Below are 19,684 nucleotides of genomic sequence, written 5' to 3'. Positions count from 1 at the left end.
TATTTACGATTTAAACTAAGTTTTTAATAAGGTTGACATTTCTGATAACTCCTCCAAGTTTTTTTGTCTCCAGTGTAAGTCCTTAAACTTTGCCCTATTAGAGGCACTGCCCTGAAAAAATGCTGCCATCAGAGGCTGAAAAGGATTGCATGCAGAAAGAATCATTTGAGTTGGCATTCTGAGAAATTTCAGGCTTTTCCAGTGGGGAAGGGAATAAAGGAGTCATTATTTCTTAACAAAGCTCTTACACTTTGTTAAAAAAAAAAAAAAAAAGATACAGTTAACAAAGTGTGTCTTTTTTCACTGAAAGATACTATGGCTTTCTGTCACAAGTTACTTGATGGTAGATCTCATTCTTTTTAATGGCTTCAAATATTTAGTGATAAATGTTGAGTAACTCTTATCCAAAATGCTTTGGACCAGAGGTATTTTAGATTTTTGATGTTTTTGAATTTTGAAATATTTGCATGTACATAATGTCACCCAGGCTGGAGTGCAGTGGCATCATCTCAGCTCACTGCAACCTCTGCCTCCCAAGTTCAAGCAATTCTCTGGTATCAGCCCCCTAAGTAGCTGAGATCATGGACACATGTCACCATGCCCAGCTAATTTTTATATTTTTATTAGAGATGGGGTTTCACATGTTGGCCAGGCTGGTAACCTGACCCCCAAGTGATCTACCCACCTTGGCCTCCCAAAGTGCTGGGATTATAGGAGGCATGAGCTATTGCACCGGCCTAATGTGTTTCTTTTACGTGGTGGAGTAATTTTTGTTAGTTCAAATCTTTTGAAAGCAGAATTCAGCCTGTTCATATTTGGTATATGCTATTGGGCCATGAGTTTGATATTAATAAATCAACAGAATTTTAATCCATTAAATTAAGATGTCTTAAACAGAAATACACATAAAACAAGGTTATGCATTGATTAGTTCATGGAAATGTTGTGACCAGAGACTCATAGGAATCTAACCCTTTATTTCCCCTATTAGCAATGATTTAATAGTCTAATTTTGTAACTTCAGAAACTTTATGGAACTACCACAAATGATAATAATTGACTGTATATATGGAAAAGTTTATTATATGGTAGTCTATAGTTCCACTGTTTTAAAAATTTCAGTGTTACAGATGATGATTCACTCTTCCTTTGTAAGTGATTTGAAACTTTCTTCTGGAGCATTGATGAGGTTCTCTTTATTTTAGGAGTTCAGAATTTTTACCAGAATATTCATGTGTGATTTTCAGCTAGTCCTATCTGGAACTCGGTCATTAAAGACTCAAGTTTTCAGTCAGATTATTTTTTCCTGTTATTACTTACTTACTGCTTCACCTTCATCTGTTTTGTTTTTTCCTTTTTTAGAGTTCCTAGCATACTAACTAGGTCTTCTAGATCTCCCTTACCTATGCCTCATGACATTCATCTCCTTGTCATTTTTGTTGTGTTGTGAGAAAGTTCTTTGTCTTTATATTCAAGGCTACTAATGAACATACTTCTTAATTTTTAAATTTGAAAATAATCATTTTTAGATCGAGAGAGGCTTTTTGAAAAGTGCTTTATTTTAATCTCAAGTAATTTTCTTGCTTTAGGGTTAAAGATGTAATGAACTTTCAGCTCTTCCCATTTCACCAACTGCCTGTTCCAAGTGTTCACCTTTTTCTTTCTCATGGGTGCTGGGTGCACTATATTTTCCATTGTGTGACCATGGCTCTGTTTATCAGAGATGAGGAAGACCAAAGGAAACCACTTTGTGAGAAGAGATGAAGTGCCAAAGGGATGTATAGGTGATTTATAGCCAATGGCAAGAAGTGCGGGTACAGAAAAAATTAGGATCCTGTATAGTATTTTCTTCACTATTGTAAGCACAGTCCATGAGGATATCAGTTGTAGGAAAGTATATGACGCTGAAGTAGTGTCATGAAAAAGTGGGGCTTTGGACTTTTCCTTTTCTCCTTGTTAATTTGGTCTTATTGGATCCAACTGTAATTGTTCAAATACAGATCTGTAGGAATTGGAAATACCACAGATTTATTGTGTGACTTACATAATTGTAAAATGTTTCTTAATCTAATACTAACATTCTTTAGGAATCAGTTTCATTTTCTTTATTCACCTTCTCTGTTATTTGGTAGCATCTGCAGTAATTGCTGCTTTTGTTTGGGCTGAATAGATTGATTTTAATGATAGGAATTTTATCTTGCAGGTGCTACCTGTATAATAATCACCAGGCAAAGGACTGTATTGACTGCTTTGTTACTCACTGTGTTCGGGTAAGAGCTACAATTTTGATTGTTGTAATGAGTACTTTAAAAATGGTAGACTGTGGCCAGGTGCAGTGGCTCATGCTTTTAATCCCAGCACTTTGGGAGGCTGAGGCAAGTGGATCACCAGAGGTTAGGAGTTTAAGACTAGTCTGGCCAACATAGGGAAACCCCATCTTTACTAAAATCACAAATATTAGTGAGGCATGGTGGTGCACATCTGTAGTCCCAGCTACTGAGGAGGCTGAGGCAGGAGAATCACTTGAACCCAGGAGGTGGAGGTTTCAGTGAGCCAAGATCGTGTCACTGCACTGCAGCCTCGGTGACAGAGTGAGACTTTGTCTCCAAAAAAAAAAAAGCTTGGCTGTAATTCTGTTAGTATCTTTATGCTTTTTTATCTTCTGCTATTTCTTTTTTACAGTGAATAAATAAAAACTGTCTCCTCCTAACACTTGGGTAGATGGTTTTATAACCTAAGGTCTTCTGATAGGTTATTAAGCTACAGAGGCAGCCTTGGATGACCTCCCACTGCAGCCTGCAGGGACTACAGATAGGGAATGTTATGACTCAACTGGGAAAACAGCAGTTGCTTCCTCAAAATTTTTTGTGAATGGACATAAAAACTTACTTTTTTTTAACCTTACGAACAAAGAGTATTTTTAATATCCTTATATACTTCATATTATTCTTAATGAACTGAAATATAATGAAATTACTGGTCGGGTGCCGTGGCTCACGCCTATAATTCCAGCACTTTGGGAGGCTGAGGCGGGTGGATCACCTGAGGTCAGGAGCTGAGACCAGCCTGGTCAACAGGGTGAAACCCTGTCTCCACAAAAAAACACACAAAAAAGCCAGGTGTGGTGGTGTGAGCCTATAGTCCCAGCTACTCCAGATGCTGAGGTGGGAGGATCGCTTGAGCCCAGGAGGTAGAGATTCCAGTGAACCAAGGTAACGTCACTGCACCCCAGCCTGGGCTATAAGAGTGAAACTCTTGTCTTAAAAAAAAAAAAGTACAATATATATAAATTTAAATGAGATCACAAACTTTTTTCTGTATGAAGTAATTAGGAAACAATGCAAACCTTGTAGTGAGTTGAATTATAATTTATTTTTAATTATTTTTATTGTTTGTTTAGAGACAGGGTCTCCCTCTTGCCTAGGCTGGAGTGAAGTAGCGTGATCCTGGCTCACTGCAACTTCTACCCACTGGGCTCAGGAGATCCTCTCACCTCAGCATCTAGAGTAGCTGAGTCTACAGGCTCATGCCACCACAACTGGCTAATTTTTTTTTTTCTGGAGACAGGGCTTCACCCTGTTGGCCAGGCCTGTCTTGAACTCCTAAGCTCAAGTGATGTCTGCCTTGGCTTCCCAAAGCACTGGGATTACAGGCATGAGCCACCACACCCAGCCTCATTTTTATTTAATTAGATGGAACATTTATTTTAGAGAACTCCAACAGGCAGTTCTTTTTGGGCCTAATTCCAGTTACTAAATATATATATAGAAAGGCAGCATGGTATGGGAAACAGAAAGAAACAATAGAAGATCAGACTTCATTTCATTGTTGTTAATATTTTATCAGGCATATCTCTTTTTTCCCACTCTTTAGAGAGTAAAATTCTTATATCTTCTCTGACCTCTTACAGGGTAGTTAATGGTCAAATGAGATAGTATCTCTCTTAAGTATGTAAATATAAAACAATATTATACTTTGAGAATCTTCTAATTCACACTTAAAGCATCTTACTAATCCATGTCTCTTGCCTGGTTAGTGGAATGTTACATAGTATTTTAGATGAGAATACTGTATGGAGAAAGCAGGAATAAAGAACCTTAGTGAGGGTTTATGGCTATTAGCTCTTCTTAAGCTATATAATTATTAGGCATTCTGGTACATTTATAGCAGCATAGGAATGTCAGCCTTGAACATTGGCTTTTGACTCAAAATAAGCAGGAAAGAAATTGTCCTTGTGAAATTGCAAGAAGATATCTAGAGGTTGGAGGAAGGTGTTTTTGCCATATGAAAACAAATTTCACATGAAGCTATATTTTTTTCCAGTTATTGATAAATTCTGGTGGTTTTTTTTTATTTTGATTTTTTGGTGTTGAGTTTCTTAAACACCTGTGTAAAATTAAAAATATACATAGACATAATTCTTACATACACAGCATTTTTTCCCCCTTAAACCAGATTGTGAACTTGGAATTTTATGTTTCTTTAGTACCAGGAAATTTCGTATTTATGGTTGACAAATTATATGTATATTGCAGCCATTCTGTAGTCTTATTCAGATCCATGGACATAACAGGGCTCGACAGAGAGATAAGCTTGGTCATATTCTTGAGGAATTCGCTACCTTGCAGGATGAGGTAAGAGCCAAGTTCCCCTCTCTTCTGAAATTAACTAATTCACACACTTTGTACAGATTTCTAAGAACAATTCTTCAGAACAATATTTTGACTATTTAATTTTTCAACATGATGCACTTTTCACTTAAAATATAAGTTTCTTACACCAAAATTTACAAAATGAAACAGAACAGTAATCCAAACTGATAGACATCTTAAATATTTCTTCGATAATCGGAATAAATTATGAAATATGTGTAAAAGTTTCATAACAAGCTTACATCAAGAAAAATATTAATATATTAATTTTAAAATTAATGTGTGTGCAGCAGGAATATTGATGAGTAAGGACCTGAAGTGTATTATTTGCATTTTTGCCCTGTAAATTTGTTGTAGTTTTAGTTTAAGGCATGTTGAGGTAAATGTTAATCATTGTGAAATGAGAACTTTGAATGTAAACCTAACTAAAAATGCATTTGAAAATGTTTCTTTGGGGGGTCAGATTTAAATTTTCTGCTCGTATTCTTTTTAGCTGTATGTTTTTTAAAGTTCTCTCATTACCTTAAGAAAACAAAGTGAACACAGTTTATGACATTGTATTTTAATAGGCAGAGAAGGTTGATGCAGCGCTTCACACCATGCTGTTGAAACAGGAACCCCAAAGGCAACATTTGGCCTGTTTAGGTACCTGGGTCCTTTACCATAACCTTCGCATTATGATACAGTATCTTCTAAGCGGCTTTGAATTGGAACTCTACAGTATGCACGAGTACTATTACATATATTGGTAAGAGCACAATTTGAGTTAAAACTGGTGGCGGTTAAAATGGATAAGTTCTGAGAAAATTTAGAGTTAATTTTAGGATACTTTTTTATTTAGTATATTTTAACTTTAGTTGTGGGACAATTGGAAAAATTTGAAAATTAGAGCTGTATCATCTTGAATATCTTTAAGTGCTATAATGAGCATATTTTTCCAAATATTTATGTAAAAATTACAAAAATGGCTCCAAAGTAAAGGGATTAATTAAAGATCACTTATTTGCTCCTATGGCGAAAAATTAACATTTTGCGGTGCTAGCTGTGGATGTACCTGACAGAGTTAAACATCAAATTGGAATTATGTCTGTCTCTCGGAAGAAATCAGGACTAACATGATGACTGGGAGCATAATTGTTTCATACTGTGGTGCTGAGGAGTCACTTCAGGAGCTTTGGAGTTGATAATCTTCAGCAGAATAGTTCAGTTCTTCCCTTTCACTTGAGGACAAAATAAACCTAGTAACAGGATGTTTGAGCATATTTTAGGCATGTAAAAGCTGTCATAGAAAGAAAATAAGATTGAGCATTAATGAATTCAGTTATTTTGAATCTTTTTCTGTCTGGCACATTATTTTAAACTGATGACCTATGTTACTCATCACAAACACTCAGATTTAGCATATTAGGCTTTAATAGAGTTCACCTTTTAAACATTTAAATTTATAGAACTTAGTCATTAAGATATTCTGTATTTTCTGAAGTCACTGCTATGGGAGGGGAAGTAATTCTCTTCCATGCTGTTGACATAGATTTTGTTATGAGAAGTGAGGGCTCTTAACAGATAATGTTTGGCTATGAAAACTGAATTTGAGCATCAACTTAGTAATATGAGAATAATTTTCCTTTCTATATATTCTTCAACATTTATATAGATAATATTAAGTAATCCTTAATAACAGGTATTTATATAGCTACTTTGGATACTACATATTGTTATTAATCCATAGTAGACAATTCTGGTTTTGTTTTCATTTCTGTATTTTTGAGATGGGGTCTTGCCATATTGCCCAGGTTGGTTTTGAATGCCTAGGTTGTCAGTCTTCCCACCTCAGCCCCTCAAGTAGATGAGACTACAGATGTGCACCACTGCACCTGTCTACTTTTGTTCCTTTTTATAGGGGAACATGCCCAGGTTTTTTCTTTTGTGCTTTGAAGCAGCTAATGGAACCTTTTGTTCTTGATTTCTCAGATCAAAATATAATTTTTATATGCTTTTGTACATAGATTATTGGGATCTTAATTCAGCAAAAGAATGATAATTCAGATAAATACTCCATTACACATTTGTCTACATACATAAGCAGATTCATTTCTTTTCTTGTTAACGGAACTTACCCATAAATAACCCTTGTGGTCTTTTCATACTTATTTTGAACTGCTATTAATTTCAAAATTACAGACTGGGCTCCTGCATTTCCCCAAGATATCTTTAGTTGTTTTTCATTCATAGGATCCCTGAAGCATGTGGACTTTTTTTTTAAATCATCAGCAAATCAGTGATTCTTTTTTTTTTGGAGACGGAGTTTCGCTCTTATTACCCAGGCTGGAGTACAATGGCGTGATCTCGGCTCACCGCAACCTCCACCTCCTGGGTTCAGGCAATTCTCCTGCCTCAGCCTCCTAAGTAGCTGGGATTACAGGCTTGAGCCACCGCGCCCGGCCAAAACAAAAACAGTGATTCTTAAATTTTAACATGCATCATGTTCTCTTGGAAAATGCATTAATACACAAATTTCTGGACTAAGTTCCTAGAATTTCTGAGCTGTTAGGTCTAGGGTGAGACCAAATAATTTGCATTTCTAACTGGTTCTCAGGTGAACTGCTGCTGGCCCAGAGATGACAATTTGAGAACCTTGGTATATCAGCACTCTCTCCTTAGACATAAATGTATATTAATTTTTATAAAGCACTTAAAAGATCATTGAGGTACCTGATATTTGAGAGGGAAAGCCTGCATCTTAGTTGTCCCTTTCACTCATGTTTCCTTAGGTTAGCTAAACAGAAGGTAGACAGCACCATCAGTTCTCTGTAGAAATCCTTCACTTGAATTATGATATATGGGTTGTTAGGTACTCTCAAATTTTGTAGGGTGGCAGGGAAACAGAATTCAGTTACATGCTATAAAAGGGTACTATAATAAATGTTAAATTCAGGGCCAGGAATTATTTGCTCTCCATGTGAAATTATAGGCTTTCTTATTTGTTATTGTTATAAAGTGTGTGTGTGTGTGTGTGTGTGTGTGTGTGTATCTCCTAGATTTGAATACTTTTCTGCCTTAGCAGTGTTAATTAAAGTTCTGAAAAATTAGTGTCTGGTGGAATGTTCTGTTTTATATTTTATTTATTAAATAAACTCAAGTAAATCGTAAATGTGAGTGTTCTTAATTTTTAAGAATGATTTTATATAATGCCAATAATTGTTTATCTTTGACTTTATTTGCTTGCTTTGTGATTAAAACATTTATAGACCAAACTGAATGTGCTCTGATGTAATAAAAACTTAATGGGCGTTTATTTGATTTGCTTATGTACATGTATAATTATCAAGAAATCTTCTGGAAAGTTGTAAAATGTACAAAGGGAAAATTAATCCTTATGTTTATTTCTTGTAAGATCTAATCTATCTAATCGAATGATCTGTTTTTAAAGACCTAAAGCATTATTTGAAATATCTATTATTGTTAATATACATGTCGATGAAGCTGTCTCATTTAGACATCTACCATTAACTAACATTTTGTATCCTGTAAGGTATCTCTCTGAATTCCTTTATGCATGGTTGATGTCAACACTGAGTCGTGCCGATGGCTCTCAAATGGCAGAGGAGAGGATAATGGAAGAGCAGCAGAAAGGCCGTAGTAGTAAAAAAACAAAGAAAAAAAAGAAAGGTGCTGTGGATTATTTTTAAATTTAAGAATAGAGTGCACTTTAATTTTTATAAATAAATAGATGGAGAGCTACTTCCTGAGTTAGTCATTATATTTTAGTTCTTGTTCCTCTTCAGAAACTGTAAGGTGGAGACTGAGTCCCAGTATTAATGATATAAGCTTTTTGGTTCCTTTCCTTGCTTTCATTTCTTTGCTATTCTTTGTATTATCAGAGGATCATTGATCAAGAAGTAGCCATGTGGAGTGTGCAAGTAAGATACAGGGAACAAGACAGCAGGAGCCCATTGACCTTTTGACAGAGCCTGATAGCTCAGGAGGGAAGTAGTTCTGGAGCTGTGCTGTGGGAGTGGGCACTGAAAGGTGGTCACAGAACACCCTGAGGCATCATCCAAGAACCATGAGAAAAGAGAACTGTTTCAAAGGGACTGCCCTATTGATCACTTAAGGAAGGCTACGGATATTACTACAATTATTATAAAATAGGACTTTATATTTTTTCCTTAGGACTTAAAGCAGTTTGGGTGGGTCATTAAATCACTGTAGTCCTGGGTTTCCATATAAGAGGTTAAGTCTCTGTGGGGGTGAATTCAGAAAAGTTATAATTACTTCATGCTAGAATTTTATAGTGTTAGCTATTTGGGGCATGATTACTATATTTTTTTATTTGTAGGTTTTGACCATAAGTAAAATTTAGCCTGTATGAACAAACTGAAGTTTAATTGAGAATACAAGCTGGAAGATTTTTAAAAATTAGATTCTCTTTGCAATAATGCAAGAGGGAGGAGGAAAAGATTATGGAAGTTTTCTTTCTAATTACAGTTCGCCCATTGAGCCGAGAGATCACAATGAGTCAAGCATATCAGAACATGTGTGCTGGAATGTTTAAAGTAAGTTGTTGAAAGTGAAGTTCTTTTTGCCTTTTAGCTGTATTCCTATTATATGGTTTATTTAAAATGAACTCTCTTCTGTGATTCTTTCCAGATTCTAATTTCACCTTTGCTTTACTTCCTGTCTGCTTGAAGATTACCTTTGTTATCATTAATTTATTCAACAACTATTTGAGCCCTTGCTGTGTGTGAGATACTTTGTACTGGGTACATTGCAGGAGATACCAATTCTATATGGTCCTTGCTTCAAGTGACAGGCCTGTTGATGTATCTGTGAAAGGTAGTATGAAAAGGAAGAGAGTACTTCTAATTGATGATCAGGCAAGGCTTCCTGGAAAAGATGGAGTTTAGGTTTTTTAGGGGAGTGTATGAGGAAGAGGGTGAGCTTCACAACGAATGGCTTAAGCAAAAGCAGGCCTTTTCAAGAGGTAATGGATACTAACTATTAAGTTGTACTTGGCAGTCCAAGAAATTATTTGAGGCAACTTACATTAAAATGCATAAAGCAGAACATGGACTTCTGTTTGAAAATAGGACCTGTGACTATGAAAATTTTATGTCCTAATTTCTTCAGAAGCATTTACTTGAAGGTTTTAAATAGCTGTTTGTTTTCTATTCTGTATTGATGAGAGTGTTCACTTTTTCATATTGATGTCATGTTTTTTCTTGTTCTTTTTCCTTTAGACCATGGTAGCATTTGACATGGATGGCAAAGTACGTAAACCGAAGTTTGAGCTTGATAGTGAACAAGTTCGGTATGAGCACAGGTTTGCTCCATTCAACAGTGTGATGACCCCACCGCCAGTGCACTACTTACAGTTCAAGGTGAACCTGCTTAGTGAAATTGTCATGAAATTTTTAGCCTTAGACCTTCTTAGAGAGATGCTGTTGTGTACCTATCTTGTTACATTAGTAATTATTTAAATTATAAGAGTAATATGAGGTAGTATATGAGGGTTGAGAATTATATATTACCTAGTTAAAACTAGGGAGATATGCTGAATGTTTGCCCCAGTGTCTGTACATGGTGAATAGAAAATGTAGAATTCTTTAATAATTAGAAATGGGATTTTAGAGTTGTTCATATTAAATGTGTTTTGAATTATATTTCTCCTTCTTTTTAGGAAATGTCTGACCTCAATAAATATAGCCCTCCTCCTCAGTCTCCTGAACTGTATGTGGCAGCTAGTAAACACTTTCAGCAGGCAAAAATGATATTGGAAAATATTCCTAACCCGGACCATGAGGTGAGACTGGATTCACAGTAACTCTAGGGGAAAAGTGTAGCAGGAAATACATCTCTGACAGCTGGATGAAAGTTAATTATGAAAGTGAACTTTATAGTATTAGTGAATGGAGCTTGTCATGTTTCTGCGAAGGATTTCAGATAGTTTTGTCAAACTAACCTTTTCAGACAAGAATGAGGTGATGTAAATACCTACTTTGTGTAAATTCAGAAGTCAATGCAAAGACAAATTAAGACTCACAACCATAAAGTAAGAAGGATAAACATAAGATCCAGACTGATCTGATTCATAGCTCAAAATGTTAGCATTGAAACATTTCTGTTTTAATCAGTAGTCAAAGGGGCTGAGCGCAGTGACTCATACCTGTAATCTCAGCACTTTGGGAGGCCGAGGCAGGAGTCATCTGAGGTCAGGACTTTGACACCAGCCTGGCCAACATGGTTAAACTCTGTCTCTACTAAAAATACAAATTAGCCAGGCATGGTGGTGCATGCCTGTAATCCTAGCTACTGAGGAGGCTGAGGCAGGAGAATTTCTCAAACCCGGGAGGTGGCAGTGAGCTGAGATTGCACCGTTGCCCTCCAGCCTAGGTGACTAGAGTGAAACTCTTTCTCAAAAAAAATGTGTCTTACATAAATATTAAAAATGATCTGGCCAGTTGTTACAGGAACAACCTTATTTCACTTGACCATTTAAAAGAAAGGTTATTGCTTTTGAAGACTGAGATATCAAAATAAACTTGGAGAAAAATTTTTTCAGGCTTTTGGTATTTTAATAATTTACCATATCCCTAACTTTATTGAAATACATTTATTTTCTAAAAGTTACCTGTAACATGTACATACTGTTTTGGGAAGTGTATCTTGAGACAACTTCCATAGATGGGTAGCTTAGCGGTATTTATCAAAAAATCATAAATGCTTAGATCCAGCAATTGTGCTTTTTGGGATTTATCTTATATAGATACATGAACACATATAGGAAGTGAAAGTGATGAATATAAGAATATTTATTGCAGCAGGATTTCTAATAGCAAAAAATTGGAAGAAACAGTAGTATCTATCAATAGGGGACTAATAAATTATGATATATTCATATGATGCAATACTATGCAGCCTTGAAAAGGACAAGGAAGATCTTTCTGTGATGGAGTGCTCTTTATGATTTAAGAAGCCTAAAAAGAAAGGTGCAATTTAAATAATTTGCATAGTATGGTGCAGTTTCAGTCAAAGGGGGCAAGGAAGCCTATATGTATATATATGAATAGAAAATATCTTTAGAATGATATATCAGAATTGGTATTGGAGGGAAGCACAGCGTGCCTTGCAAGAGGGGATAGGGAAGATACTTTTTTAAAAATCGTGTATACCATCTAAGAAAATATAAAGGGGGGTGTAAAAATTTGAGGAGATACCTATGATACATGGCATATTTCATTTAGTGAAACTTCATTCATTTATTCCAAGATGAGTCTGTGCTCCAAATACTGTGCTGCCGTTTCAGGACTTTGCAGCCTAATTTTTTGTTGTTGTTGTTGTTATTCAGGAATGCAAGATAAGGTATCCCTTTTAATTCAGAGTTAATTGAAATGGAGTTCTATATTAAAAGAAATATTATAATTTTAAATTGTCTTTATTTAATAAAACATCAACACTTCTATTTACAAAGTTCCTATTATTGTCTATAATTAAGAAATGTTGGCTGCCCACAGTGGCTCCTGCCTATAATACCAGCACTTTGGGAGGCCAAGGTGGGAGGGAGGGAGGACTGCTTGAACCCAGGATTTCAAGATCAGCCTGGGCAACATAGGGAGATCCTGTCTCTACAAAAATTTTAAAATGAGCTGGGTGTGCTGGTGCACAAATCTAGTCCTAGCCACTTGGGAGGCCAAAGTGGGAGGACTGCTTTAGCCAGGAGGTTGAGGCTTCAGTGAGCCATATGCATACCACTATACTCCATCCTGGGTGACAGCAGGACTCTGTCTCAACAGAAAAGGAAAGAAATTTTGACTATGAAGTTTATGTTTCAATAGTTTTATGTTTGTGTTTCAGGTTAATAGAATTTTAAAGGTTGCCAAACCCAACTTTGTGGTTATGAAGTTATTGGCAGGAGGACACAAAAAGGAATCTAAAGTGAGTACATTGTGGAAAAAAGAAATGGTCTTAAATTATTGTGAAGTTTCATAATTTTTTCCAATAAGATGTATAAATATTACAGAAAAAATTAAACCACTGAACAAAGATCATTCTAACAATTTTAGTTCAACACAAAAAATTAACTTACTAGAGCTTGCCATTTTGCCTTGAGATGTATAAGATGTATATTTTGTTGAGTTAAAATTTCTAAAATCTGCCCATGTGTTTTCCATCTCCTTGCTGTATAAACTACCAAATAACTTGGGGTAAAAAAGAAAATGTAAAGAAAATTTTATGGGAGAAGTATGAGGTATTTAAAAGGCATCTACCTTTGGGAAAGTGAATGCTTTAATAATGAAAGATTTCTTTGTAATGGCTCAGAAGAAGAAGAGTCTATAAGCTTTTCTTGGTAATATTATATCATCCATGCCACATCAGCATTTTAGAGTAGAGGTTCTGCGCTGTGGAGAAGCCAGCCACTGAGGCACCGTGGGGGCATTTGCCTGTGTGTATTGCGCACCTTGTATTCCATTGTTTCCCATGATCTGCCTTCCTCCTCTCCTGCCCTGGTTTCCTACTGACTCTTATTTCATTGCTTAGTTCTATCAGTTACCCTGGAACTAAAAAGTATGCGGACCCCTGATCTAACTGAATGTCTTTCCTATAATTTGACTATTTATCTTTGTTAACTGTTCTCTGAAGATAGAAAACAGCTAGTCATCCTTCATAAAACCCCAAAACAGTTTTTCTTCCAGATTAGTTCCTACCTTTTTTATTAACCTAATTTTTTGAAAAAATCTATTTTGTGCTGCTTTGTTTCTAAAAAACACAAGAAACTCAAAAATAGTCTGTTTTGTGTACCATATGAATATTTGTAGATACATTCGTTGACTTTCTGGCTTTCTTTAACAGGTTCCTCCTGAATTTGATTTCTCTGCTCATAAATATTTTCCTGTTGTGAAACTTGTTTGAGAGAGACTGGGAAGGTGGCCATAAAAGGGCAGAGTCTACTTTCAGACCCCACTCTTAGAGGGCACATGTACCAGGCTCCACATCATGGGAAGTGAGATGGATTTCTTAGATAACAACTCATTATAAGGAATACTTTTAGTTTGACAGCCTTATATGATGTGAATGAAAACTGCTGTTTTAAAGTGGTTTATTATGTTCCATGGAAGAAACTAGTTTTATTGAATGCATTGATGAACGTTATATGGTTTTATTACAGATTTAATCACAAATCATTTTTTATGAATGATTGAGTGAAAATAGTGTTTGTAAAGGTTAATAAATTTCTTGACCAAAAAAAAAATGCACTGCTGGAGATGAAAAACATTATTAGCTCTTTGTCCATACTAAGAACTAAAGAAGGTGTATGCTGTTTCCAAAAACATTATCCAAAAGGAATTTTCAAATCAAGGGATTAAACACTTGTATGAGATTTTGGTAAAATACCTTTAGAAGGGATTTTTGGGAGGGCCTCTAAGATATAAACAGAAGCTAAATTACATGAGAATTGTGATTTTATATGTCATGACATCACAAATTATATATCTGTAAGAATACAGATGTGTAAAAAAATCCTTTACCTGTTACTTTTGGCACTTTTAAAAGATTATACATTATGTTTGTTGGTGACATTATTCAAAAAGGAGGCAGATAGAAATTTATATAGATTAAAATTTAGGTCTAGGTTTAAATGTGGTGTACTCCTTTTTGTTTACTTCATATTGTTTAACCCATGAAACATTTTCATGGAGGGGGGTCTGTTCAGTATCCTCTGGCTTTGAAAAACTGACTACATTCCCCTGTGCTTTCAAGTGCCTGGTGCCCGAAGCCCTCCCCTTCCTTTCCTGTTCATTCTGTCTCGCTTTCATGTTTGTGATGGCAACTGTCCAGGCCTCTTGAGCCTGCCTTTTTGTCCTCTGTAGCAGGCAATACTCTTTCAAAATGAGCTACTCTGTGGCTTAAATTGGCTTTAGTGGCTTGGCCTAAGACTAGTGATGGTTTTATATTTGGTCTATGGTTAAAAGCGTTTTCAGCTTCAAATATCTTAACTCTGATTTGATACCTTTCGTAAAAACACAATAGTGAAACTTTTCTGGAAATACTTTAAAGCAGCTAACCTGACTGATCTTGCTAAGAATGTGCCTGTCGCCCCGCTTAGCAGCTAATGAGGTAGCCTGGCTCTCCTTTCCAAGAGTGGTAATACTTGTGTTATTCAGGAACAGCCATTAGGCATCCTGAAATTGTAGAACCCAGAAGTCTTAAAAAAAAAATTTTTTTTTAAGTAGCCTGTACAATAGAAACTTGAATTATGGAGAGAGAAAGGGTATATCTGTTGCTGATTCAGTTACTTGGTTGAGAATGAAAACACTGTTTCTGGCTGGTAATTACTGAATGCTTTAAATAAAAAAAGGCAAAGGAATGGGTAGGAAATAGGCAAGACAAGAAACAAAAGAATCAAAAGAAAAAGCAAAGAGGAAAACAGAATGAGAATGGACATGGAAACAACCAAGAAGAGAGCCTGAAGCAAGTTAGAAAGCTGAGAAATTATTCTTGCCTTTCCAGTGGCCAAGATAAAGATACAACACATAAAATATATGTCCTCCTTAAAAGGGAAAAAAAAAAGGAATATAGATTAATGCAACAAGGGCCCTGCTAGATGATGGGATCACTTTCAATTAAGAGGGGGCACTTTTTAACCACTATGTCTAATTGGGTCTGCTGCGATAAGAGAAGCAGCTAGGTTATTTTGAAGTAAGTCTTCCTAAGTAAAAGTTTTCCTTCTAATCTATCAACTAAAAGATTTATTAGTGTCTGTTACTGACAGAATCATGTGTTTTCCTTTAAATAACTTTAATTTTTGCTTTTTAGTTTGTTTAGAGATGGAGTTTCACTATGTTGCCCAAACTAGACCCAAACCTGTGGGCTGAAGCAGTCCTCCTGCCTCAGCCCCCAGAGTAGCTGGGATTGTAGGCACATGCCTGCCTGGCTAGTTTTTGTTTGTTTTTAAACAGCACATTTCTAATTAGAAATAGTTGGCATTTTATAATTTTTAAAGTAATCTACCATTCACAGTATTTACTGAAAAACAATAGAAATAAGACAGTCTCCTATCATAGAGCTTTTATAATCTTACGACAAATACAGAAAAGCAAACAGGTATTGAAAATGCAGTGAAGAATATGCAGTATGCTGAGTAGGAGAACTGCTCACATGAAACTTCATGGGACAAATCCCCATCTCATTTATTCAAGAGACATAGTTAGTAAAGGGTCCTAGACAGAATGTGCATAGGCTTGCAGGGGAGAGGGTGGCAGCCTGGCTGAAGTATAGAGCAGGAAAAGGATGGAAGAGATGAACCTGAGAGACAAGGAGAAGCTGATGCCCAAAAACCTGGGAGGCCAGCTTAAAGATTTTGGACTTTATTCTGATGCTGGTAGATACCACTAAAGGCTTTTGTTGCAGGGAAATGATGGGCATCAAATCAGATCTGCTTGTTTGAGAATGGTTCAAAAGGGAGGCAGAGAACCAGTCATGTGAGAGAGAGTGTTGGTCTTAACAAAAGATAGTGGCAGAGCAGGTGGAAGAAAGTGGATGGAATCAAGTTTTCAGAGGTACAGCTAATGGATGGTAAATGAGAGAATTTCTGCGGGATCAAGGATGAGTTTTCAGAAAATTTTTTGACTTTGGCAACTAGATGGTGGGGGTGCCACTTGCCCATCTAGGCAAGGTAGGAGACCAGGTTTCGGATAGATTGCTTTGTACATTGAGATATCTTTGGGACATCCTTGTGAAGATGGCAGGTAGTTTGGTCTCAAACTAGGAGGTGCCATCCCGGGTGGAGATGAACTGAGGACTGAGTAACTACAGTCACTGTAATTTTTGGGGGTTGCCGTTGCTCAGGAAGCTCCTAGAGTAAGGGTCTGTGATGAGTACCAAGGAACAGACTTGGGAGGGCCAGAGAATGGGGAGGCACAGGCTGCAGGGAAGAGTACCGCAAAATCATACCAGGCCATTGTTTGATAAGTGTCTCTGCCTGTTTCACTGTTTTGTTTGCACAAGACACTAAGACAATATATTGCCTTAAGTAGTCAAAGCGCACCCTGTTTGGAAAAGTTTAGGAGAGGTGGCTGTTTCCCTAATTCCTCTGTGGCTATGCTCTGGGCACTGGAAAAAGCCTGCAAAGGAGACTTACCAGGGAAATAAGCAGAATGCAGGGCCTCATGCAACTAACAGGCCATTAAGAGGAGTACTGAAAAGAGCCCACTGAATTTGGCAAGTAAAGATTGCTGGTGACTGGCGAGAGCTCTTTCTGGAAGGGGTGGGGCAGAAGTTGGAAAGTCAGTTAAAGTATAGACCATGGGGTGAGGAAAAAGAGACAGTGACTCAAGTGGGCTTGAAGACTTGACTTCCCCACTCTATTCTTAGAGAGGCTCGTATGATCTTAAAAGATCGTAACGTGCAAGCATGGTCACTTGACAACTCTACTTAAAATCCACTGTTCTTTGATGACCTAGTCTTTACCCTGAATGCCAGTTTGGCCTCTCCTACTTTGTTTCTGCCCCCTCTGTTCGGCCCCTTGGGCTGCAGCCACATTGCCTCCCTAATACCCTCAAGCCTTTAGTATCAAATTTTGGAGACTCACATGAAGTTATTATGGAATAGCTCTCTGATTCTCTAAATCTTCTGCAAAGATGAAGATAGATTACCTCTTACTTCTGCTTAAATTTCAGGCATTAAGCCGAGCTTAATGGAAAGTGTGGTGCTTTGATCAAAGACATGTCACCTGTTGACTTCTAGAATTAACTTTGAATGAGCTCTTCTCAAAAAACGAGTGCAAAGAAACTGTTAGACAAGATTGTTCTTTACAGGAAACTATAGGCAGTTGTAGACTATTGGTTGAGTTCACAGAACTACTCTCTTAAATGATATTCAGCTAATATCAAAAAATGCTAATACAGCTTTTTTTGGAGAGTAAGTTAAAATACTTAGGGCAAATGTTTTCATTCTGGTTAAAGGTGGACATGATACATCACCGTGGAGGTGCCATTGTTGTCATACTTCCCTATAGCTTCAAAAGAGGCTAATTAAAAACAAAAAAGAGGCCTGGCGCAGTGGCTGATGCCTGTAATCCCAGCACTTTGGGAGGCCGAGGCAGGCAGATCACAAGGTTAAGAGATCAAGACCATCCTGGCCAACATGGTGAAACCCCGTCTCTACTAAAAATACCAAAATAAGCGGGGCATGGTGACACACACCTGTAGTCCCACACTCAGGAGACTGAGGCAGGAGAATTGCTTGAACCAGGGAGGCAGAGGTTGCAGTGAGCCGAGATCACACCACTGCTGTCTAGCCTGGCGACTGAGACTCCATCTCAAAGAAGGAAACATTAAGCATACATCAGGAACTTTTTCACGAAGACCGACCTTTTTTTTTCTTTTTTTTGAGACGGAGTCTCGCACTGTCGCTCAGGCTGTAGTGCAGTGTTGCAGTCTTGGCTCACTGCAATCTCCGCCTCCTGGGTTCAAGCAATTCTCCTGCCTCAGCCTCCCAAGTAGCTGGAACTACAGGCATGTGCTGCCATGCCCAGCTAATTTTTTTGTAGAGACTGGGTTTCACCATATTGGCCCGGATGGTCCTGATCTCCTGACCTCATGATCCGCATGCCTCAGCCTCCCAAAGTGCTGGGATTATAGGCATAAGCCACCACGCCCAGCCGACTCTGACTTACCTTTTAAGGCTAAGTAGGGTTAATTTCATATTTAGCATTTATTTTTTAAAAGGAATTTGTTCATCTAAATCTAAGAAGGTTCTAAAAGGCAAAACTTCAGTTATGTGGATAATTGGGTTATCTGTTATCTAGGACCGCATATCACAGTATTAGGGTTATTGTAGGGTATAAAGCAATATAAGCAAGGTACAGTCTATGGGTCTATGCCACTCAGGATTTCTTTTCTAGCTTAAAACACCTAATTTTATTATAAAGGAGAAAGGATTTAAGAAAAAAAAAAAAAAAGCATTTGTTTCAAATGGTTAGAGCCTTGGTTTATAGAAAGAAGGTGCATCACCTGAAATGTATATATAATACATATAAGTATATAAATATGAGAACATTAAGACGTTTAACTTTACCAGAGATGTTTCACAGGTGCACCCACAGGACAGGAGCATTTTAGTTTAGTTGTTTTTAAGTGCCTGGGAAGACGTCTACTTCAGTCTATAATACATTATCAGAATTTTATCAACTAGTTTTTAAGGGACAGTGGTTCAGTTCACTTTAAGGAAGTTTGTTATCTGAACCAAGAAGTGGCACACACACAAATATTTAGAGGCATGTTTATGTAACCAGCATGTAAAAATAAGCTGTTTCCCCAACCTTCTGACACTAATACTTTAAAGTCTAAGCTAATAACTTTGTGGGGAAAAAAATTAATAATCCAATTAATGAAAGCTTCTTACAGTTTTTCAAAAATTCATTTCAAAGACAAATGTTAGAAGTTGTTCAGTGTCCCATAAACTATAATCTTTTAGGCCAAATACATAGTGAAAGCAGGCCAATCCCTAGGCCCTAATGACCCTGGATTCACAATTCTCTCCTACCACTCCAGGTTCTGTGACTGGATAATCAGTTATTACACTTTACAGCAAAACATGCTGGTTATTAATCTGATTATATAGCATACCGACTTAACAGGTAATGGTTTCTCAACTTTCACAACACAAAAAAGCATATTAAGTATGTGCAGTGACTACTCACGACATCTGAGGTTGCTTCAGTAATCTCCTGATACAGTTCTGTTTGCCTGAAAAAAGATCAAATGAATAACCCCATCATTCTTGCCCACACCATTTGAGTGTACAGAGGAAGGTGCAGATTAGTAGAGTTCACACTGATTAAGCATTCTATCTATCGGTGTAGTGTGGAAAGTGAAGTTTAAAAAAAAAAAAAACCTACTAAAGAATAGCTATTAACTTTGGATGAAACCAAAAGATCAAGGTTTGAAATCTACTTGATGCTGTTGCACAGGTGACTGTTTTATTTTATTGAAACAGCCCACAGCCCTCTCCATTGTTGGCTGAATCTGCGG

The 19,684-nt window shown here is 36.9% G+C and overlaps 1 protein-coding gene and 1 long non-coding RNA gene across 9 annotated transcripts in view; one reads left to right on the top strand and one right to left on the bottom strand.

Annotated features, from left to right (window-relative positions):
- NAA35 (N-alpha-acetyltransferase 35, NatC auxiliary subunit) overlaps nt 1–13,902 on the top strand; it is an 80,522-nt gene extending 66,620 nt beyond the window's left edge. For all 8 annotated transcript variants that reach the window (XM_078367288.1, XM_017972425.4, XM_054255163.2 and 5 more), the window contains 9 exons: nt 2,204–2,270; nt 4,536–4,634; nt 5,222–5,400; nt 8,185–8,321; nt 9,141–9,208; nt 9,893–10,033; nt 10,333–10,455; nt 12,507–12,587; nt 13,503–13,902. In XM_078367288.1, the coding sequence (XP_078223414.1) occupies nt 2,204–2,270; nt 4,536–4,634; nt 5,222–5,400; nt 8,185–8,321; nt 9,141–9,208; nt 9,893–10,033; nt 10,333–10,455; nt 12,507–12,587; nt 13,503–13,562 (955 nt within the window). In that variant the 3' untranslated portion in view covers nt 13,563–13,902. The remainder of the gene's footprint in view (nt 1–2,203; nt 2,271–4,535; nt 4,635–5,221; nt 5,401–8,184; nt 8,322–9,140; nt 9,209–9,892; nt 10,034–10,332; nt 10,456–12,506; nt 12,588–13,502) is intronic.
- On the bottom strand, nt 5,797–19,400 carry LOC144581834 (uncharacterized). Its single transcript, XR_013533160.1, has 3 exons — nt 19,354–19,400; nt 7,365–7,428; nt 5,797–5,931 (listed from the first exon to the last, which is right to left on the bottom strand). It is a non-coding gene; the product is annotated as an uncharacterized LOC144581834 (long non-coding RNA).
- Between the last annotated feature and the right edge of the window lie 284 nt (nt 19,401–19,684).

The sequence above is a fragment of the Callithrix jacchus genome, chromosome 1 (assembly GCF_049354715.1).
Source record: "Callithrix jacchus isolate 240 chromosome 1, calJac240_pri, whole genome shotgun sequence".
In the NCBI taxonomy this organism is placed as follows: Eukaryota; Metazoa; Chordata; class Mammalia; order Primates; family Cebidae; genus Callithrix; species Callithrix jacchus.
The sequence above is the reverse complement of the archived record's forward strand: the minus strand, read 5'-3'. Positions and strand labels throughout refer to the sequence as shown.